The sequence below is a fragment of the Chelonoidis abingdonii genome, chromosome 11, assembly GCF_003597395.2.
Source record: "Chelonoidis abingdonii isolate Lonesome George chromosome 11, CheloAbing_2.0, whole genome shotgun sequence".
Classification (NCBI taxonomy): Eukaryota; Metazoa; Chordata; order Testudines; family Testudinidae; genus Chelonoidis; species Chelonoidis abingdonii.
In genome coordinates, this window is record NC_133779.1 from 16,425,009 (window position 1) to 16,446,915 (window position 21,907).

The window sequence follows — 21,907 nt, forward strand, 5'->3', positions numbered from 1 at the left end:
AGGAGAAGGGTGGATGGGGGATGGATAGGTGGGTGGATGGGGAGAAAGGTAGATGGGAGATGGGTGGGTGGATGGATGGATGGGGAGAAGGGTGGATGGGGGATGGATAGGTGGGGGGATGGGAAGAAGGGTGGATGGGGGATGGCTAGGTGGGTGGATGGGGAGAAAGGTAGATGGGGGATGGGTGGGTGGATGGATGGATGGGGAGAAGGGTGGATGGGGGATGGATAGGTGGGGGGATGGGAAGAAGGGTAGATGGGGGATGGGTGGGTGGATGGAAGGATGGGGAGAAGGATTGATGGGAGAAGGGTAGATAGTGGGATAGGGGGATGGACGGATGGGGAGAAAGGTGGATGGGGGATGGATAGGTGGGGGGATGGGGAGAAGGGTAGATGGGGGATGGCTAGGTGAGGGGATGGGGAGAAGGGAGATGGGTGGATGGACGGATGGGGTGGAAGGAGGGATGGGACGGGTCGGGAGAAGTGCACAAAGAGGAATTGGGATGGATTAGTGGGTGCGTGGGTGGGTTATTTAAGGCTAAAGAGTTCGGTGTTGGGGTGGACGGATGGAGAGCTGGAAGGGTGGATATGTTTGGTCAGAGAGAGGCCAGGACATTTCTAGGCAGGGAATCTCCCCCCTTCTTACCTTGGTGAGGTGGGTTTTGGGTCCCGGCGCCAGCGGCAGCCGCTCCCGTCTGCTCCTATTCGGTTTCCCCTGGACGGCTCCGTCTCCGACTGACACTGCCTCACATTAATTTCCTCTTTGACTGTTATCGGTGCTTAAATATTAATCCACCCAGCTACTCCCAGGCCTGGCTCACCCTTTCCTGCTCTGCCCACCTTCCTGGCACATGCCCCAGGGACACACCATGGGGGTTGTCACACCAGGCCAGGAGGGTGGGGAAAGAGGGGTGGGCGTGAGGCCTAGCATGAAATAAGGAACCAGGACACCTGGGCTCGCTCCATGGCTCAGACAGCGAGTGGGGTCTAGTGGTTAGAGCGGAGGGGGGGGGGAGGCTGGGAGGCAGGACTCCTGGGTTCACTCCCTGGCTCTGGGACAGATTTTCACTGGATGTTTGGACGTTGAGGCTGGCTCTGACCGACCCATGGCAGACGATGGTCCCCAACACACAGCGCCATCAAAGGGCCGATTCAGACAGTTCCTGTTATTTATTGGGGCATCACTCCAGGACTGGCTATTTCGCGTGGGGTCCGTGGCGGCTTCGTGGCCGATGGCTTCGGAATAAACTGCTGTGTGGGCCAAAGCCTGGGCGGCCTGGTCTCTATGGGGGGAGGGCTGTGATTCCTGGGTTGACTCAAAGTCCAGGGATGGAAAAGGGAGTTTGGGGCTAGCTGGGGGGCTATCGGGATATGTGGGGGGGGGGGGCTATGGGGGTAGCAAGATGACAGATGACTGCAGGGGGTGGAGCTGGATAGAGCTTGGTCACTTTGGCCACTAGGGGTCAGTGTCCCCCCCTCCATGGCAACCCCCAGCCCAGGTTACCAGCTGGAGCGTCCTGAACTCAGCGCCCCCCACCCCGTGGTAATCTGGTCTCACTCCCACCCCGGGTGGGAAATGGGGTCAGGGCTGGGCTGGGCTAGCAGGGGGCTACGGGTCAGGAGTGAGGGGCACCGGCAGGGCTGGGGTAGCAGTGGGGTGCGAGTCAGGAGTGAGGGGCACCAGTAGGACTGCGGGAAGCCCAGGTGAAGGGTTAAAATCCATGTGTATTTTATATAACAACCTGGTGTATGGATGGTGCCAGCTCTTTCTCAGACCCAAAGTCCAGAGTTTGGTCAAGACAGCAGAGGCCAAGCTGGGGTAAACAAGATAACAGCCGTTGCTGAGATGTGCTTGCTCAGTCGAAATGCCGGATGTTGAAGCAATAGCTGAATCATTATGTTTCATCCGGTGCTTCAGACTGAACAAAGGATCCCTGTTCCTATTATGCTTCTCCTGTAGGGAAACGTTCTTCCCACAGATCCCACCTTGAGTTTGTGAAAAGTTGGCACGTGTCAGTATAAGATCTGACGTCCTTCCACCCCCCTTCCCAGGGACCAACGCCTGTCTTAAGACAGAAAGGGGACAATCTTTATTGCCATATTGTGAAGTGGGTGGGTTTCTTGGTTTTTCCGTGTTTTCCTGTGGGTTCCATGCCAAGGGAGTGGGACTCAGTGTCCCCGGGTGCTACGGGTTTAACGAGGGGAGGGGAGAGGGAGTTTGTGGGTACAGAGCACCAGATAGGGAACTTGGGACCCTGGCCGATGGCCTGGAGGGTGGAGACCCCAGCGACTGGTGACCCAGAGACCCAGCTCAGGAGTCGCAGCCAGTTCTGGCCGGGGGGAGGACAATGGGCTCCGGGGACAGGACCCCGGTGACCTAACCAGCCGGGTCCAGCCAGAGGGGCCAGAGGACAGGAAAGGAGAGGAGACCCAGGCCACCCTGTTTCCCTGGGGAGAAGACAATGGAAAGAGGGGGCTTGGGGATATCGGAGGCCCAGCTGGAAAGCAGAGGGGGCTCTGGGCAGGAGAGGGGGAGCAGGCAGAGCCCACCTGGGTGCAGGGGGACTGGGATGTGCTGGGCTGAGGGAGGCCAGGCCTGAGGCTGGAGAGTTTCCTGTGCTGGGTTCAGATACTCAATAACCCTCTTGTGTTATGCAGCAGAGAGTCGCTCCAGGCTAGAGAACATGGGGGATCGGCCCCTTCAGGGGATGGAGGCCCAGGGGATCCAGAGTGAGGAGACTCCCCAAGGGGGCCCACGGCAGAGACAGACGTGCTAAGGCTTAGAGTGGTGCGCCTCCAGGAGGTGGAGGGGCCTGACCCCGAGAAAGAGTGGACCCCCGGGAAGGGCTGTCACACTGAAAGGGGCAACCCCCAAGGACCACACAGGGCCACGAGTGGGCACGACCTGTGAGTCCGTGACAACGTGGCAGCAGAGGATGATTCGTGGATGCACCCTGTAGACAGGGCCGGTGCAAGGATATTTTGCGCCTCGGCGAAACTTCCACCTTGCGCCCCACCCCCACCCCCTCGCATCGCTTATTAAAAATTTACAAAAATGAACGCTGCCTAATGTGCCTTGTTCGTTACAATTAATACAGGTTTGGCTTGAAAATGTATTAATTTCATTATTTGGTCTACATATTTAATGAAAATAAATGAACAACCTGATGGCGTTGACATTGCTATTGTTTTCACTTCGCACAACGCAGCCTGGATCTGAAAATAAATCACTTGCCTGATACACAATACATGGTCACAGAGTCACACATTAGAATTTATTTTTCCGTGCTTTCAGTTTAGCAAATTTAGAAACAAGTTCCTTCAAGTCAATGCTGTGAGCAACGTCGTGTTCCATGGACAAGGTAGGTAGCCCAACAGGTCTTTGCTGCAACACTGATGTTCGAATGTATGTTTTTATCAACTTGAGCTTCGAGAAGCTTCACTCACCACTGACCACAGAAACTGGGTGGGTCAAGAGGACGCGGAGAGCAATACTTGTGTTGGGGACACTATCTCTCAGTTTATATGTGCATCTGAAGTTCAATACATCTTGCGGTGATGCGCTCTTTTGGACTCGTCGCACAACAGCTTGCAATTCATTGCACAAGTCAAAGGCATCAATATCTTTGGATTCACCATGTTGCAAAGCTTGCTCCAGATTCAAGCAATGTTCCATCATTTGCTTCGGCGTTGTATTTTGCGAACTGTCAACATCATATAGGAAGCCAAATACTGAACTAATTTGCTGCATCAGTGTGAATCTTTCTTCAACTGACTGTATTGCTGTGTCGATGACCGCAAAATGAAAGTTCACTTTGAATTTTTCTTTCAGATTATCAATAGGTTCGTCATCTGCTTCATACGTGAACTGCTTCCTCTTCTTTCTAATATGGATTGGATCTGGGTCAAAAAGTGCTGGTACATCCAACTCCTCCGCAAGTTCACTTGCATCTGCCAATGTTTTCTCAAAGTCTGCGTCACTTCTGCGGCCTACAAGAAACTTCTTGGTTTCTCCAAGTTGATTAATAGCATCACTGATGTCGAATTCTTTCACCTGAAGTTGTTTGCTAGTCATGTTGATCTCAAACAATATGTCATACCACACAACAAGAGAAACAAGAAACTTGAAACTAGAAATGGTTTTTGCACGATCCTTTGCAGCAACTCGTCCCGTATTGCCAGATGATGCTGTTAGAGTAGTGTCGTCATGGATGTCTACCAGAGCATCAGAGATGTCACCAAGGTGATAGCGAAGAGGTTTCAAGGCATCAATTCGACTCTCCCATTTTGTTTCACTCAATGGTTTAACTGTGAGATTAGATACATGGCATGTCAGAACTTTCCAGCGACATGTAGAAGCTGAGAAATACACATACACACATTGAACTAAATCAAAGAAGGCAGTTGCCTCCAAGCAACAGGTTGGAGCATCATTAACAACCAAATTCAATGACTGTCCAGTGCACTGCAAGGAACGAAAAAGGCTCCATTTTCTTTCCCTTTCATATCTCTCCTGTTATTGTTATACCAATAAAAACTAGCAGGATCTTAAAGGGGACAAGACTTTTGTCACATTTATTGTAAATACCATAATAAAATAAAAGATAACAGAAAACAATGTTGTTTGGTTACTTATTATATATATATCCATTCGCAAATCTTCCAACAGTTCTGGATAGATATATGTTACCAGCCTAACGTTGCTTGTGACAGAATACTGCCAGGCTACCCTGTACACAAGAGTGGAGCGCGAGTCCCGGGGTAGGAGGTGCAATGCTGAGCCTGGAGGCTGGCAGCAGAACCATAGACTCAAAGTCCTCAGTCTTCAGAGTCAAGCTTTATAAGGGATTGTTTCCCATATGTTAGTTCAAGGGAGTTCTTCATCTGGCCTGGTGTAAATGCAATATCAGCGTGCGCTGGCTCTCATGTTGGCAGCGAATGTTATCCAACGAGTCTCTGATGTCCACCATTCTTGTACAGGGCTTTTAGTTTGGATTCAAAGTCGTGTAGGTTGCGTTGTCGTCCAACGTCCTCTGGGTTTGGATTGAGTCATGAATTGACAGGTGTAACTTTCAGCCTTGCACTGGCTGTTTGATCTATCCTTCTGTTGTTTCTTTTAGTCCTTATCTTTTTAGGCGTAGAATGCTTTACTAACTTAGGTTCTACTAGGTTTGTCTAGGTCTTATAGCCATTTGGTCAATTGAACTTACCTCTGTCAAAACCGTACCTGAGTAGAGCATCAGGATGCCTTGCGCTAAATTAAGCAATGGTTCTTGTCAGAAATACGCTTTTGGGTACATAGTGCTTCCTTCCTTCCTCGTTCATAGATCAAATCTACATACATTATTCAACTTTAAAATGAATGGAATTATGTTATTAATACCATTATAAATTCAGAAATGCAGATACTACCGTCCATACTGGGGTATTGGGTTGGTGGGGGGGGACAGACTGGGTTCAGGTCAATGGGGTTCGGGTTAGCGTGAGGGACGTGCACAGGAAAAGTGGGTTAAAGCGGCTTAGCTGCCGCCTCCATGAAGAGCCTGCCAGCCGTGGCCTCCATCCCTTCTCTCCCCAGGGATGCAGAGCCTCTGCCCTGGAACCTGCTCGAGGAGCATGCCAAGTGCAAGCCGGCCCCCAGCTCACCCAGCGCTGCCAGCACAGCTCAGCCACAGCAAAGGTCATTGGGAGCGTGGTTCTTATCTACGTCCTCCCTACAGTCTGCGATCTGCAGCCTGAGCCTGCATCTATTTTTAGGCACTGGCTTCTCAGCACCCCTCAGATCTCGGCACCCTAGGCGGCTGCCTAACCTGCCTAGTGCTTCCACCAGCCCTGGTTAGCCCCATCACTCTGGACGCTCCTATGAGAAGTCATCCGATGTAGGTCATTGGCTCCTCTGTATGGGCTCTGAACCCTGCCAGCCCAGCTCCAATCTCCGTCGATCTCACCAGTGCAGCCCACCCGGGAGGCTGAGCTACTTTAGCCAGATATCCCACTGAGCAGGGCGGAGAGGTCGGCGTTGATCCCGATCCACTCAGGCAGGAAGGCGGCCTCAGGCTTGAAGATCTTGAGGAAGGGAGAGTCGGGGAGGGTGTAGTTGGCCAAGTAGACAGTCTCCCCCCCAGCCAGGTAACCAGCCCAGATGCCGAAGGTCCCGATGGTCATGATCGTGTGGTTGCAATGGGCCAAGAGAGCAAAGTCCCTACCCGGCGACGACTCCTTCCCATCCCCCGAGAAATACACGTCCCCCCGCGAGGCGTCGATGTTCTCCCGGCACCACTCCATCCCGTTGCTGGTCACCACGAAGATCGGCTCCTGGTACTTGGCCCGGAAATAGCCCATGGCCTTCTCCAGGTAGGCCTTGTCCGCCACCACCCCCTTCCAGACCTGGGGCATCACCTGGACGTAGTCCCCCCTCCGGACGTGGATGCCCACGTAGGTCACATTCTGGTGCTGTCCACGCAGCCCGGCCAGGTACCGATTGGCCTCCTCCTTGACTTGGTCGTGGAAGGAGAATTCCTGGAGGATCTCCTGCCGGAGGTGGTGGTAGAAGGTCCAGGAGCAGGGGTAGCCCGTCAGCCGGACGTATTTCCCCTCGATGTGCCTGTACTCCTCCGACATCCAGTCATGGAGCTCATAATCCTTCCATGGGATGTTCTGGACCACGTCGCTGGAGAGCACGGGCAGGGTGATGCGGAAGAATGGCGCCAGCTGCTGGTGCATCTCCGGGAGGATGTAGGCCTGGTACCCGTTAATCTTGGCCAGGGCGTAGAGGGTGGCATATTCCCCCATCTGGTTCCCCAGGCGCCCAGCGGAGTTCACAGTCCATATGCCCTGATCTGTGGGTGAGAGTTGCTGTGGGTCACTTGGAGAAGGGATCCTCTGCCCCTGGTGGGGGGACTGGCTCTGCAGCTGTAGGAAGAAGGTGATGCCCAGGATGGTCAGCAGGTACAGGAAGATCAAGAGTACTTGCCGGACAGAGACCCAAGAAATCAGGGATTTCATGGCTCCAAGAAGCAGCGGGGGCATGATCCTGGCCTGGGGGGAGACAGAGCAAGAATTACAGACCTGCCACAATGGGTCTATTTCTTATCTGCACCACAAGCGCAATGACCAGCTCCTGCCGGGATAAGGGCATCGGAGGGTGGTGAGAGTGATGTGAAAGACTGATCGGGAACATAAGGAGAAGGCTGGACAGATGGGAAGGGAGGGAGGGTGAGTTGATGATGGATGGGAAGATTGACAGGGTGGCTGGACGAATGAGAAGATGGTTTCCGTGGAGGGGAAGTCGGGGGTGGGTGGGCAGATTGGGTGGGTGTCTGGCTGGATGGGTGAGAAGAGGGCGATGCTGCTGGGTGGCTGGGGGATCATAGCAGGCCTGAAGGCCAATGGTAAAACCCAAACAAGATGGCCGGGGGGGGGGACCAGCTCAGCCCCACAAGCCATTATGAAGATGCTGATATCTAGAAAACATAACATGTTCCATGATCCCGCAGCCAAACAAGAGGCTGACCGCCCAGGGCCCATCACCTCCGGGTGCCCCCAGGCACTGGCAGAGCAGAACTGTCAGGGGTATATCTGGGCCTCACCAGGGTCATATTTGTGGGGTTGGGCAGTGGAGCTAGCTTCACCCTCCCACTGCTCTGCCCATGTCTGCTCTGCCTTCCCCACAGTGTTCCCCCACCAAGGGAAGAAGCCCAGAGCTCTCCAGAGCAGATAGGGAAAGCCCAGCTCGGATGCCTCCCCCTGACATTCATAGAATATCAGGGTTGGAAGGGACCTCAGGAGGTCATCTAGTCCAACCCCCTGTTCAAAGCAGGACCAATCCCCGATTGTGTTTTGTTGGCTTTTTTTAACCCCAGTTCCCTAAATGGCCCCCTCAAGGATTGAACTAACAACCCTGGGCTTAGTAGGCCAATGCTCAAACCACTGAGCTATCCCTCATCCCCTTTCTCCATCTCCTGTGTCCAGCTCCTCAACCTGGGGCCACCCGTTCATGCCCAAAATGACAGCGATGAGACGGGAATGGACAATCAGGCAACTACGGCTGTCTCAGCCCGGGATAATCCTCTGCAGTCAAACTTGGGAATGATTTAGCGTTTGGTTCCTGGCAATCGGCATGGGGAAGGATGGAGTCAAGGGGAGAAGGGTAGATGGGAGATGGGAGGATAGATGGATGGGGAGAAGGGTAGATGGAGGATAGATGGATGGATGGAGAGAAGGGTAGATGGGGGATGGATGGGGAGAAGGGTAGATGGGGGATGGATGGATGGGGTGAAGAGTAGATAGGGGGATGAACAGATGGATGGATCCATGCATGGATGAGGAGAAGGGTAGATGGAGGATGGATGGATGGATGGGGAGAAGGGTAGATGGAGGATGGATGGACGGATGGGGAGAAGGGTAGATGGAGGATGGATGGACGGATGGGGAGAAGGGTAGATGGGGGATGGATTGATGAGGTGAAGGGTAGATAGGGAGATGAATAGATGGATGGATGCATGCATGGATGAGGAGAAGGGTAGATGGGGATGGGAGGATGGACGGATGGGGAGAAGGGTAGATAGGGGCATGAATGGATGGATGGATGGACAGATGGGGAGAAGGGTAGATGGGGGATGGATTGATGGATGGATGGGGAGAAGAGTAGATGGGGGATGGGAGGATGGAAGGATGGGGAGAAGGGTAGATAGAGGGATGGATGGATGGACGGATGGGGAGAAGGGTAGATGGAGGATGGATGGATGGATGGATGGGGAGAAGGGTAGATGGGGAATGGATGGATGGGGTGAAGGATAGATAGGGGGATGAACAGATGGATGGATGCATGCATGGATGAGGAGAAGGGTAGATGGGGGATGGGAGGATGGACGGATGGGGAGAAGGGTAGATAGGGGCATGGATGGATGGATGGATGGATGGATCGGGACCACCTTTTTCTTTTACTGGGGTATTGGTTTTCATATCCATTCATCCCCACAACAAGTGGCACTGGTGGTGATACTGGGAAATGGGAGTGTCTGTGGGAATTGCTTGTGTGACTTGTGGTTAGCCGGTGGGGTGAGACTGAAGTCCCCTCTGGCTGGCTGGTTTGGTTTGCCGTGGTGCGCGAAGGAACCCCAGCCTTGGGTGGTGACTGCTGTGCTTTCAGCAATTTGTCCTGAATTGGCTCTCTCATTCGGGTCCCACCAAAGCCAGCATCATTATAGTAGCGTAATTGTGCTTGGATCCACAGAACCAGGTCAATTTAGCTTTGGGGCGGAGCCCCGGGCTATCCAAATTTGAAGTTTTCTCTTGAGAGAGTTTTGCTGGTTAAAGAGCAGTGACCATGAGCCAGAAAGTGTCAGAAGAAGCAATGAAACTGCAAGCCCAGAGAGACAGCCTGCAGTGTGAACATGGACAAAAACGGGTAGAACTTCGAATAAGCGAGAAGCAGGCTGTGGCCCGGCTGGAGAAGGAGGCTGATGGAAGAGAGGAAGGGGCTCGAAGGGAGTGTATAGAGCTGCTGGCTGATGGGGAGAGGGTTCGCCAGATGTGAGAAGAAACTGACAGACCTGTATCCTCTTGGAAGGCCAGTTTCTAACCATGTTGGTAAGTTGTACGGCTCTGAGCAGCTGTCCGTGTTTAACCGGTTTTGCTCTGGCCAGGGAGAGGGTGACTGTACCCTGGGAAAGGTGGCACATAGCCACGTGTCTGTGAATGAAGTGTCCAGCAGTCTGTCTGGTGCAGGGGTCGGCAACCTTTCAGAAGGTGGCTGACGTCGAAGTATCTTAGGTCGATTTACCTCTCGTCCTCACGGCGCGGGATCGACGTCCGCTGCTCCCCCTTTTGACTCTGCTACCGCCGTTTGCCCTGGCGCGCGTTCGGGGATCGATATATCGCGTCTAGATGAGAAATAGTACCCTCAGAAGTGAATCAGGAATTAGATCAGGTGCAGAAGGAACTCGTTGGTCAGGAAAACGTTTCTCAAGAGCAGATTAAAGTGGATGGTCGGGTTGAATCATAGACTTAAGGTCAGCAAGGACCAGCACAACGCAGGCCACAGAATCTCACCTACCCAGTCCTGTAGCAAACCCTGACCTGTGTCTGAGTTACTGAAGTCCTCAAATTGTGGTTTAAAGTCCTCAAGCTGCAGAGAATCCTCCTGCAAGTGATCCCTGCCCCACGCTGCAGAGAAAGGCAAAAAACCTCCAGGGCCTCTGCCAATCTGCCCTGGAGGAAAATTCCTTCCCGACCCCAGATATGGCGATCAGCTAAACCCTGAGCATGTGGACAAGATTGACCAGCCAGACACCCGGGAAAGAATTCTCTGTAGTAACTCAGCTCCCAATTAATTGCCAAAATCAGGCTGTGCCATCATACCATCCCCTCCATAAATGTATCAAGCTCAGTCTTGAAGCCAGGTATGCTTTTGCCCCCACTGCTCCCCTTGGAAGGCTGTTCCAGACCTTCACTCCTCCAGCCGAAGCCTGAGCTGAGGAAGGAAAGGACATGGTTTTTGGTGGGTGGTGGATTGGTGGCTCATACAGTTTGTAAAAGTGAACCTGGAAAAGGGTAACTGCGATTTGCTGGAAGCGGCTCAGTGTGGGGAGCAGGGGTGGAGGCTGACAGGTAATAACCTCCTGCCCCCCAACTTTGTGACCCCCTGGCCTGGGCAGCCCTGTGGGCGGCTGCTTTTCCAGCAGTGGACGAGGCGTGTCCCTAGACCTGACCAGCGCGGAGAAGCGGGACACTGCAGGGAAGGTGCCCGTGTCTGTTGGGGGTATTGACTTGTCCATGGCGGGAGCGGCCCGAGGCCTGGTCTGCGCTGGTGGGGGGCGGGGATTGACGTACTTAGACCTACTCACCGTGGCGTCCTCATGGCGGTGGGCGTGTAAGCATAGAGTGACCCAGACAGCAAGTGTGAAAAATCAGGACGGGGGGTGGGGGTAATAGGAACCTAGACACAAGACAGATCCAAAAATCAAGACTGTCCCTAGGAAATCAGGACATCTGGTCACCCTAGGTAGACGTACCCTCCGTCTCCCAGAAGCAGTTGTCTGTGAGTGCTGGGACAAGAGAAAGGAGCTCCCAAGCCGTGTGTAAAGGAGGTGGTGTCTCCGGCTCTTTGTCTGTGGAGCAGACAGAAGGTGCCTTTCCGCCGGCGATGGTTGACACTAGTGCAGTCCTTAGGCATAGGAACATAGGCAGCTGGGTAGGGCACCTGAAAATTTGGGGCACCACCAGGAGCGGCGCCAGGGTTTTTGGCGCCCTAGGCGGGGGGTCCTTCCACGCTCCTGGTCGTTGGCGGCAATTCTGCGCGGGGCTGGGGGTCCTTCCGTGTTCCTGATCTTCGGGGCACTTCGGCGGCGGGTCCCGGAGCGAGTGAAGGACCCACCGCAGAATTGCTGCCGCCGACCCAGAGCGCGGAAGGACCCCCCGCCGCCTAATTGCCGCTGAGGGCGGCAAATGCCGCCCTCCCAAATCCTGGTGCCTAGGCGACCGGAGCCCTGGGCACCACTGGGTATTCCTGTTCTGACCCTTCCTGCAGGCTCCCACAGCTGGCTGCTGCAGCCTGGTGAGTCTTCCTCAGGAGGGGAACTAGTAGTTAAAAGTGAAAAAGCCTCCAGCCTGCCAGACCTATCAGCACAACACTGAAACAGTTGAAGAGCCAGTCAAAGGGTAAAGAAGCCATTTAACAGGCATTCGCCAACCCCCAGGTATCTACTGGCAGGTTTCGTAGCCCTGTTAATCTGTATCAGCAGAAACAACAAGGAGTCCTTGTGGCACCTTAGAGACTAACACATTTATTTGGGCATAAGCTTTCATGGGCCAGAACCCACTTCAGATGCCCATGAAAGCTTATCCCCAAATACATTTTTATACTGTCAGTTTCTGACTTTACTGACAAAAACAGTTGTGCGGGACTGTAATATTTACTCAGAACATGTTACTCTACAGGACCTTCCTTTAGAATTTGCTTTAAAAATCTTTCATTAGCGAGCTGGTGAAGATTATAAAATCACATTTCTAAAAAATGCTTGCATAGAGTTTTAGATGCACAATCATCTTTAGCCTTAAATGTTTGGCTATTCAGACATACAGTTTTTTAAATAAATCCTTCAAAAGACCCCCCCTTGGCTAAAATACACATTTTAATTACAATAGTAAAAAAACTGACTTCCAAAGTCTTCCTGTCCTTTCTGTCCATCCATTTCTCCCTTCACCCCCTCTCGCCCCCACTGAAGGAAGCAACAGTCCTTCCCTTCCAGATAGCTGGCCAAAGAGGTTCCCTTTCTTTACTTCTGACTCTCTGATGAACTAGTTTTAAGAGAACCCTCCAGCAAAATCAGTACCTTAGTAAGATCTAAAATCCTCTGTTACGCCTAAAATCTTTGGAAACGTTTCTTTTAAAATTGGTGAAATTTCCTAAACATGCATATTGTTACAGAGCTCACACACTGTAAGTTCCTGTTCCCTTTTTCTCAAAGCAATGAACATTGTTACGAACACACTAAACCTCTGTGACTGATTCATTTAAAATAACGTCTGGTTCAGGGAGTTAAATATGTGGTGATCTGGAATGAGTACGTTTAAGAGAAGATCTAAAATATAAAATCAGCTCGGAAATACCGATGAAGAAAATGTAGAACAGAGAAGAGGTGCATCACGTATTCGGTGACACTGAATGTCGTATTCAGCAGGACAGCTGAGTCACCCTTATTACAAAGTTTTTGCAAATAAATGTATGACAAACTTCCGGGCATATCAAAAAACCTGCGACTGACATTTTTTATTTCCAAGTTTAGTGCTTGTGATTCTCTGCAGGGAACTGCAACTCTCCGCCACCGTGAGGCGGGCCGGGCGTCTTGTTATTCTTTCTGCCCTGTCCCTCCGCCCCTGCCCCCACCAGGCTGCAAGCTTAGGCTGCCGTTGGGCATAGGGGCATCAGTTTAATAATACTGCGTCGGGCCCCCTAAATCCTAAGGACGGCCCCGAGTGCAGTTGTCTCAGAGTTCGTGCTCGATTCATGGTCCTGAGCTTGTGTCTGCTGGGGAGAATGGCCCTGTACCTAGGTTGCATCCAGCGGTTCTCAAACTGGAGGTCGGGACCCTTTAGGGGGTCGCGAGGTTACTACATGGTAGGGGTCACAAGCTGTCACCCTCCACCCATGGGTGGCTCCAGGCCCCAGCACGCCAAGCGCATGCTTGGGGTGGCATGCCGCAGGGGGCACTCTTGGGACCCAAGAGCCGTGGGACCAGCGGATCGCGGGACCAAAGGACCCTCCACAGGCATGCCTGTGGGACCAGGGCCGGCACTTCCACTAGGAGACCCTAGGCAGTCGCCTAGGGTGCCAGGATTCAGGGGGCAGCATTTTGTTCCCTCCTCACGGGGCACATGGGAGCTTCCGGTTCTGCTCCCGTCGCACCACTGAAGAAGGACCTTCTGCCGACCTGCCGCGGAAAACAGCAGCAGGCAATTGAGCAGCTCAATGACTGCCGCTGTCGCCTGCGGCATTTCGGTGGAGGGTCCCTCTTCGGCGGCGCGACGGGAGCAGAACCGGAAGCTCCCACGCGCCCCATGGGGAGCACACAAAATGCTGCCCCCCGAATCTGCCTACTGGCACCGCTCCTGTGTGAGAGGTCCACCGGAGCCGCCTGCTGCCCTCCCGGAGAACTGGCAGAGTGCCCCCTGCGGCATGCCGCCCTGCTTGGGGCGGCGAAATGTCTAGAGCCGCCCCTGCCTCCACCCCAAACCCCGCTTTGCCTCCAGCATTTATAAAGGTGTTCAGTATATAAGTGTTTTTAATGCATAAGGGGGGGGGGTGTCGCAATCAGAGGCTTGCTGTGTGAAAGGAGGTCACCGGTACAAACGTCGGAGAACCCCTGAGTTAGCGTCTGTGCAAAACCCCACAGACCAGGCAATTCTGGTGTGTGTACTTTGCCCGTTGCTAATGTACGGCTGGAAAAGGGTGTAGCAACTGGATCTAATCAGGGCAATATCCTAGGCAGGGCACGAGGAGCGTAGGAAGGTGATCAGATTGTGTTATCGACTGACAGTTTAACAACTAGTAGCAAGGAGGAAAAAATTCCTGAGCTTGTGTGTGGCAAAGGAAGGAGAATGCATCCAACCTTTTATCGAGTGAGTCTGTGAGTTTGCATGAAAGGGGGTTGGGTAGGAACCCGGCTGATGGCCCAGAGGTAATTCTGGATGTGAGTAAGACCCAGAGACTCAGTGTTCCTTTATACCGGGGCAGGCAGGGGCGGCTCCAGGCCCCAGCACAACAAGCGCGTGCTTGGGGCGGCACGACGCGGGGAGCGCTCTGCCGGTCGCCGAGAGGGCGGCAGGCGGCTCTGGTGGACCTCCCGCAGGCGTCCCTGTGGAGGGTCCGCCGGTTCCGCGGCTTCGGTGGACCATCCGCAGACACGCCTGCGGGAGGTCCACCGGAGCCGTGGGACCAGCGACCGGCAGAGCGCCCCCTGCTGCGTGCCGCCGTGCTTGAGGCGGTGAAATGGCTAGAGCCACCCCTGGGGGTGGGCAACCTATGGCACAGATGCCAAAGGCAGCGCGCGAGCTGATTCTCAGTGGCACTCACGCTGCCTGGGTCCTGGCCACCGCTCCGGGGGGCTCTGCCTTTTAATTTAATTTTAAATGAAGCTTCTTAAACAGCTTTAAAAACCTTCTTTACTTTTCATACAACAATAGTTTAGTTCTATATTATAGACTTACAGAAAGAGACCTTCTCAAAATGTTCAGATGTATGACCGGCACGCGAACCCTTAAATCAGAGTGAATGAAGGAAGACTCGGCCCAGCACTTCTGAAAGGCTGCCGACCCCTGCTTTAGAGCGAGCCCTTGGTGAAGGGGCTAAGGGCAGAATTTCTGTGAGGGGGGAATTGTTGCTTAGAGAAGCTCCAAGGGGAAGGAAACCTCATGGTGACCTGTGGTGACCTGTGCAAGCCGCTTGCTGCAGCTGAGGGATGCGAAAGGGGTTTAATCAAGAAAGTTTCAGTTCCTCCCAAAGTTCGGCCTTGGAACTGGTAGCAGCTAGGAATTAAAAAGCTCATGTTCCTGTTGATGCAAATTATCTAACTGAATGGGGAAGGAGAGAAGTGCTAATCGCTGTTAGCGGGGAGAGCACACCCAGTCAGCTGGTGAATTCTGATAAGCAAGAAAAATCGGCATTTAAATCTTCAGAACAAGAAGGAAACAGAGACCTTCCTTTTGCAAAGGGAAGCCAGGGGTTAACCCTAAAATGCCCAAACCCCAGTGATATTGGGCCAAAGCTGTGGCACGACAAACACAATGGTTGATGGACACTTGCAATGGATTTGTTGTCGTTGTTGCTAATGGTGGGTTTGGTAACTAATGTGTTGCTATTCCCCACAACTGTTCAAACGTACAATGGGCCGAATCTTTTGGGAAAAAACCCCTTGAACATGTTAAAAGGAATACGTGAGAACACACTTTATGTTAAAAGGCCTTGTTAGCCTGATGTTTCACTGTTAATGCCTGTAAACAGTCTGGGAACTTTTCACAGGGGAAAAGCCATTTGAGACCTAATGTGCTGTATGAAAGGGGAAACTGAGGCACACTGCCACTTTGCTTTCATGGCTAAATGCCAAGATTTCTATACTATGGACAACATTAATATCTACACTGACTTGATGTTAATTGGGTTTCAAATGTTTGCCAGAGCTTGTATGGATCAAGTAGCTCTGTTCCTTAGCTCTTGGCAAGATCACATGAGATATACAGGAACCATGCAGCAAGAGCAGATCCAATCCACTATCATGCTAACCAACTTTTACCTTGAGTTTGTAAAGTTATTGAATGTGACTTTGCTAAACCATTTCTGTTATGCGCGGATACGGCTGCTAACCCAGTACTAGCTGTAACCCAGGATGGGGAACTCTTGGGATGCAGTCAGTGATGTCTGTGTCATCCCTTCCTGCATCAATTTCGCGCTGGCGGGGTGACGTTATGAGTGTAATATAATATCTCATTGAAAGGTGGCAAGGCCCAAAAGAGTTAATGAACTCACAGGCTGACCTGGCCCATAGCGGAACTGTAGAGGCTGGTTAGGAAGACAGGTAAATGAACAGAGCTTTGAAAGGAAACCTGCGTTGTTAGAGGTAGAAGGTGTGAGGAAGTGGCCGAGTCAGAAGGGGAGCTGTTTGCTCAGGGCTTGGCGTGCCAGGAAACAAGGCTCGTCTATTGCTATAGCTTGGATTCAACGATCAAAAAAGGAACATGAAAGTTTAGGAAGACGCTTGAGGGAACTCGTATTATTGTCTCTGTCTCCTGGAAGGTCGCGCTATCGGCGTCTGCGCCGGGTAAGGGGTAAATCCCCCTGTGCTAACTGCCAGAATGTTTGGGAGAAGGAGAGTTGAACCACTTGTTTTCTCAGGCCGAAAGGCTGCTGGAAACGGATAAAAACCCTGGGACAGGATCCTGCTTCATCTCAGATCCGCTTTGGGTTTCAAGAGGGGGAAACCTTAAACCACAAGGATTGAGATCCCCAGTCATTGACCAGAGTCACCTTGAATACGGATGCTGGACTATAACTGGGATCGGTTCTGGTTCTGCTGCCTGGGTGCATGTCTCATTTTTGTATTTAAAGTTATAAGTATTGGCTCTAGACTGCCCATATTTCAGACTTGGGCTCTGCTTCTGGGTGACACCCCAGACAAGTTGGTGTCAGCTCTGCCAGCCTGCTTGATGGCCCAACAAGGCAGGCAGGGACATGCCTCTGGACAGAATGCTGAGGTTTTTCCACCCCATGTGATGGGCAGCTTGTCTTTGGGACAAAGAAAGCAGAGACCCCATGGCAAGAGACTCTAAAAAGCTGCTGCAGCTCCTCCATCTGGTCTTCAATCCTTCTTCATACCTTTGGAGGGACTTTGCTACAAACAGAAGCTCTGACCAAAGGACTGAATGACCCATCCCAGCTGGGGATGTTCTCCAGAGACTTGATTTGAACCTGCAGTTTCTTCCATCACTGCTACAAGCCTGAACCAAGAACTGTGCCACTACTGGATGGAATTGATTCGATGTAACCAGTTCTAGCTCTCATCTATATTTCTTTCGTTTTATGATTAAACCTTTAGATTTTCGATTCTAAAGGACTGGCAACAGTGTGATTTGTGGGTAAGATCTGACTTGTACATTGACCTGGGTCTGGGGCTTGGTCCTTTGGGAGCAGGAGAACCTTTTTTTCTTTTACTGGGATGTTAGTTTTCATAACCATTCATCCCCACAACAAGGGGCACTGGGGGTGATACTGGAAAATGGGAGTGTCTGAGGGAATTACTTGTGTGATTTATAGTTAGCCGGCGAATTGAGACCACAAGTCCTCTCTGCCTGGCTGGTTTGGTTTGCCATGGTGTGCAAAGGAACCCCAGCCTTGGGCTGTGATTTTAAGCAATTTGTCCTGAATTGGCACCCTCAGTTGGGTCCCACCAGAACCAACATCGTTCCAGATGGGGAGAAGGGTAGATGAGGGATGGGAGGATGGATGGAGAGAAGGGTAAATGAGGGATGGGAGGATGGATGGATGGATGGGGAGAAGGGTAGATGGGGGATGGGAGGATGGAGGGATGGGATGGATTAGTGGGTGCGTGGGTGGGTTATTTAAGGGTAAAGAGTTCGGTGTTGGGCTGGACGGATGGGGGGCTGGAGGAGTGGATATCTTTGGTCAGAGAGAGGCCAGGACATTTCTAGGCAGGGAATCTCCCCCCTTCTTACCTTGGTGAGGTGGGTTTTGGGTCCCGGTGCCAGCGGCAGCAGCTCCCATCTGCTCCTATTCGGTTTCCCCCGGACGGCTCCGTCTCCGACTGACGCTGCCTCGCTCATTTATTTCCTCTTTGACTGTTATTGGTGCTTAAATATTAATCCAGCCAGCTACTCCCAGGCCTGGCTCACCCTTTCTTGCTCCACCCACCTCCCCGGCACATGCCCCAGGGACACACCATGGTGGTTGCCACGCCAGGCCAGGAGGGTGGGGAAAGAGGGGTGGGCATGAGGCCCAGCATGAAATAAGGAACTAGGACAACTGGGCTCACTCTGTGGCTCGGGGAGGGGAGTGGGGTCTAGTGGTTAGAGCGGGGGGGGAGGGGCTGGGAGGCAGGACTCCTGGGTTCTCTCCCCAGCTCTGAGACAGATTTTCACTGGATGTTTGGATGTTGAGGCTGGCGCTGACTGACCCACAGCAGACGAGGGTCCCCGACACATAGTGCCATCAAAGGGCCGATTGAGACAGTTCCTGTTATTTACTGGGGCATCGCTCCAGGACTGGCTATTTCTCCCGGGGTCCGTGGCAGCTTCGTGGCCGATGGCTTCAGAATAAACTGCTGTGTGGGCTAAAGGCCTGGGCGGCCTGGTCTCTGTGGGGGGTGTTGTACAGACAAAACTACACAGTATCTTTTCAGGGGGCAAGACAAAGATGCCACATTTATTATGAGAACAATTTGACTTATGACCAATAAGTAATATCTTAATCCTTATACACACACATTATACCTAATGCCTACACACACACACACACACACACACACACACACACACACACACACACACACACACACACACACACACACACACACACACACACACCCATCAGATGTTCTGCAGCTGCTGCATAGTTACCACTTCTGAACTCGCTTGAGTTTGCAGCTTGGGTTCGTCCCTTGTGGTGGTAACTGGCCAGGAAAGCCGGGCACAAGGACCAGCTGGGTCTCTGCTGGGCCTGCACCGATGTCCTTCCATGTTGGCAGCAGAATGTTACCCTCCAAGGTCTCCCATCTCACCCATCCTTTTTGTAGGCTTTAGTCTGAATCCAGAGTCTAGAGGTCTTGCTGTGTCACGCTGCCTCTGGGTTTGGTGATTGATCACCCGTCAGTTGCAGGCCTGACTTTCAGCCTGGGACCTGGCTTTGAGCTTCCTTCTATTGCACCTTTTCTTTTTAGGGTGGACGCTTCTTACTTTGTTAGGGCTTTTGTCTGCCTCTTCAGCGGGTGGGGTTTGAACTTTATCTCATCAGGACAGGCTGGGGCTGGAGGTTGATTCCGTCATCCATCCATACCTCAGTCACACATCTAAACTACGCTAATAAGATTACAGCAGGGTTTGCACAAATGAAGCCTGGAGGAGGCTTTTACAAAATGGAGTGAGTGTTTTAAAATGGGGTTTGAATTCCAATATGGCAAACAGTGAACAGACGTTACCGCGTAGACAAGTGTAGTGGATGGGGAACAGAAGTTACATTAATAAAGTGAACAATTAAAAACAATTTCATTTCTCAGTTCTACAAGGGCTGCGATTTCCGGGGGTGGAAAAGGGAGTCTGGGGCAGGACGAACCGGTGGAAATGCGGCTGGGGGCAGGATTGAAAGTGAGTCCAGGGACCCATCTCGTGCGATGCAGCCCAGCGCCCCCCTAGCGCCGCCCTGGGGCACTGAGGCCAGACCTGACTGCCAGGGGAGAGCGCCCCCTGCTGAGCCCCTGCCCTGCCTCCTGCAGCCCAGTGCCCCCTGCTGAGCCCCCGCCCCACAGCCCAATGCCCCCTGCTGAGCCCCCGCCCCACAGCCCAGCGACCCCTGCTGAGCCCCTGCTGCTCCTCACAGCCCCCCCCGCTGAGCCCCAGCCTCACTTGCTACAGCCCAGCACCCCCTGCTGAGCCCTCCACCCCACAGCCCAGCACCCTCTACTGAGCCTCCTGCCCCACTCCCTGCATCCCAGCGCCCCCTGCTGAGCCCTGTCATGGAGTCCCTGGGTGACACTTAGGAACTGCTCCCCACCAAGCCAGTCAGGACTTCGAGGAGCCTCCTCTCCCTCGGAGCAGACTGTCCCCAGGGCAAGAAGCTCACACGGCTTCACCTCCTGGGTCTGACCCTGGAGCATTCAGCCTCCTCTGCCCCTCCGTGCGCTTCCCACAGCGAGTCTGCCCCGGCGGGGTCCTGGGGGAGCCAGAGGGTCCTGCACCCCCACTCCGCAGTCAGACATGACTCTCAGCCAGCCAGTAACACAGAGGTTTATTAGATGACAGGAACAGGGTCTAAACCAGAGCTTGTAGATACAGAGACCAGGACCCCTCAGTCAGGTCCAGCTTGGGGCAGGGAGGCCAGAGCCCCGTCTTGCTCCCCCCCACCCCCATTTCCCCAGCCGCCTCCTCTGGCCTTTGTCTCTCTCCCGGGCCAGGAGGCCACCTGATCTCTTTGTTCTCCAGCCCCTTCAGTTGGCACCTTGCAGGGGAGGGGGCCAGGAGACCGGGCATCGGCCATTCTCTGTGCAGACACCAGCACACCTGCCTAGGGCTCTGCAACAACCACACCCACTTCTCCTACCACCCAGAGACTTGAGACATTGTGACCTGGGAATGTCTAGTTTGGCTGGGACTGTCTGCATGGGGGGGGGTGGGATGGCAGGGGGTGACTTCACTTGAGGGACGATACCTGAGCCTGTAACCCAGGGGTTCTCAAACAGGGGGTCGGGACCCCTCAGGGGGTCACGAGGTCATTATGGGGAGGGCCGTGAGCGGTCAACCTCCACCTCAAACTCCGCTTGCTTCCAGCATTTATAATGGTGGTAAATATATAAAACAGTGTGTTTAATTGATGGGGGTGGAGGGGTCTCACTCAGAGGTTTGCAGTGTGAAGGGGTCACTAGTAAAAAAGTTTGAGACTCACTGCTGTAACCTGAGCGGGGGGGCAGACGACACCTGGACAAAAGAGTCACCTGGCCGAACCCTCCCCCTCCTGGCTCAGGTTACAGGTCACCCCTCAAGTTAAATCACCCCCCTGCCAGCCCATCCCCCATGCAGACAGTCCCAGCAAAACTGGACGATGTTCCCAGGTCAGTCAGCCCCGCTCCCTGCCCCGCCACAGAGATGCATAGGGAAACTGAGGCACCCACACAGTATTCAGAGAAAACATTAAGAACATTCCCACAAGCCCCTGCCCCGCTCCCTGCAGCCCAGCGCCCCCTAGTGCTGCAATCTGGCAGCCCTGACCTCTAGGGGTGAGCACCCCCTGCTGGGATCCCCCTCTCCCTGCACCCAGCGCGCTGAAATGCAGTGGCCAGTTGGGACAGCGCGTAACACTTCCACCCGTGCTGCCACCTCCATAGTGTCTGAGTCACCCCAGGCCCTCGGCCGTGCAGGAAGGAAAGCAACAAGCCGACGGCCTTGGAGAGCCCAGGGAGCTGAGAGCTGCCTGTGAGCAGATCCTGGGCTTTGTAACGGCTGGAGCCTGGCGAGTGAGAGATGGGGGTGTATGGGGCTAGCTGGGGGCTATGGGGCTAGCTGGGAGCTATGGGGTTTTGGGGGGCTATGGGGTTTTTGGGGGGTGATGGGGGTAGCTAATGGGGGCTATGGGGATAATGGGGGCCCTAGGGGTAGCTAACTGGGGGCTATTGGGGTATGTGGGGGGGCTATGGGGTAGCAAGATGACATGACTGCAGGGGGTGGAGCTGGGTAGAGCTTGGTCACTGTGGCCACTAGGGGTCAGTGTCCCTCCGTCCATGGGATCCCCAGCCGAGGTTACCAGCTGGAGTGTCCTGAACTCAGCTCCCCTGGGGTCAATCTGGGCTCACTCCCACCCCAGGTGGGAAATGGGGTCAGGACTGGGCTGGGCTAGCAGGGGCTGCAGGTCGGGAGTGAGGGGCACCGGTGCAGCAGGGGGCTGCGGTTCGGGAGTGAGGGGCACCAGCAGGGCTGGCGGGGGGAGCCCAGGGCTGGGCTTGCAGGGGCTGTGGGTTGGGAGTGAGGGGCACTGGTGCAGCAGGGGGCTGTGGGTCGGCAGTGAGGGGCACCGGCAGGGCTGGCGGGGGGAGCCCAGGACTGGGCTTGCAGGGGCTGTGGGTCGGGAGTGAGTGCAGAGCCCCTATGGCCACATGAGGCCCGGCTGCAGCCCTGGCCAGCTGGGTGATGCC

The 21,907-nt window shown here is 53.7% G+C and overlaps 1 protein-coding gene and 1 long non-coding RNA gene across 4 annotated transcripts; both read right to left on the bottom strand.

Annotated features, from left to right (window-relative positions):
• Nucleotides 1-3,124: 3,124 nt before the first annotated feature.
• LOC116840081 (galactoside alpha-(1,2)-fucosyltransferase 2-like) lies at nt 3,125-17,938 on the bottom strand. 2 transcript variants are annotated; one of them, XM_075070744.1, is made up of 3 exons: nt 17,727-17,938; nt 5,151-7,037; nt 3,125-4,724 (listed from the first exon to the last, which is right to left on the bottom strand). In XM_075070744.1, the coding sequence occupies exons 1-2, from the start codon at nt 17,832-17,834 to the stop codon at nt 5,979-5,981; spliced, it is 1,167 nt and encodes a 388-aa protein (XP_074926845.1). In that variant the 5' UTR covers nt 17,835-17,938; the 3' UTR covers nt 3,125-4,724; nt 5,151-5,978. The 2 variants fall into 2 exon arrangements, with proteins under 2 accessions (XP_074926845.1, XP_032662333.1); XM_032806442.2 differs by lacking the exons at nt 3,125-4,724; nt 17,727-17,938 and adding an exon at nt 9,784-9,862 and having other exon boundaries at nt 5,746-7,037.
• Nucleotides 17,939-18,402: 464 nt separating this feature from the next.
• LOC142047508 (uncharacterized) lies at nt 18,403-19,346 on the bottom strand. Of its 2 annotated transcripts, none has more exons than XR_012656776.1 (2): nt 18,564-19,346; nt 18,403-18,507 (listed from the first exon to the last, which is right to left on the bottom strand). It is a non-coding gene; the product is annotated as an uncharacterized LOC142047508 (long non-coding RNA). The 2 variants fall into 2 exon arrangements; XR_012656777.1 differs by having other exon boundaries at nt 18,560-19,346.
• Nucleotides 19,347-21,907: the final 2,561 nt, after the last annotated feature.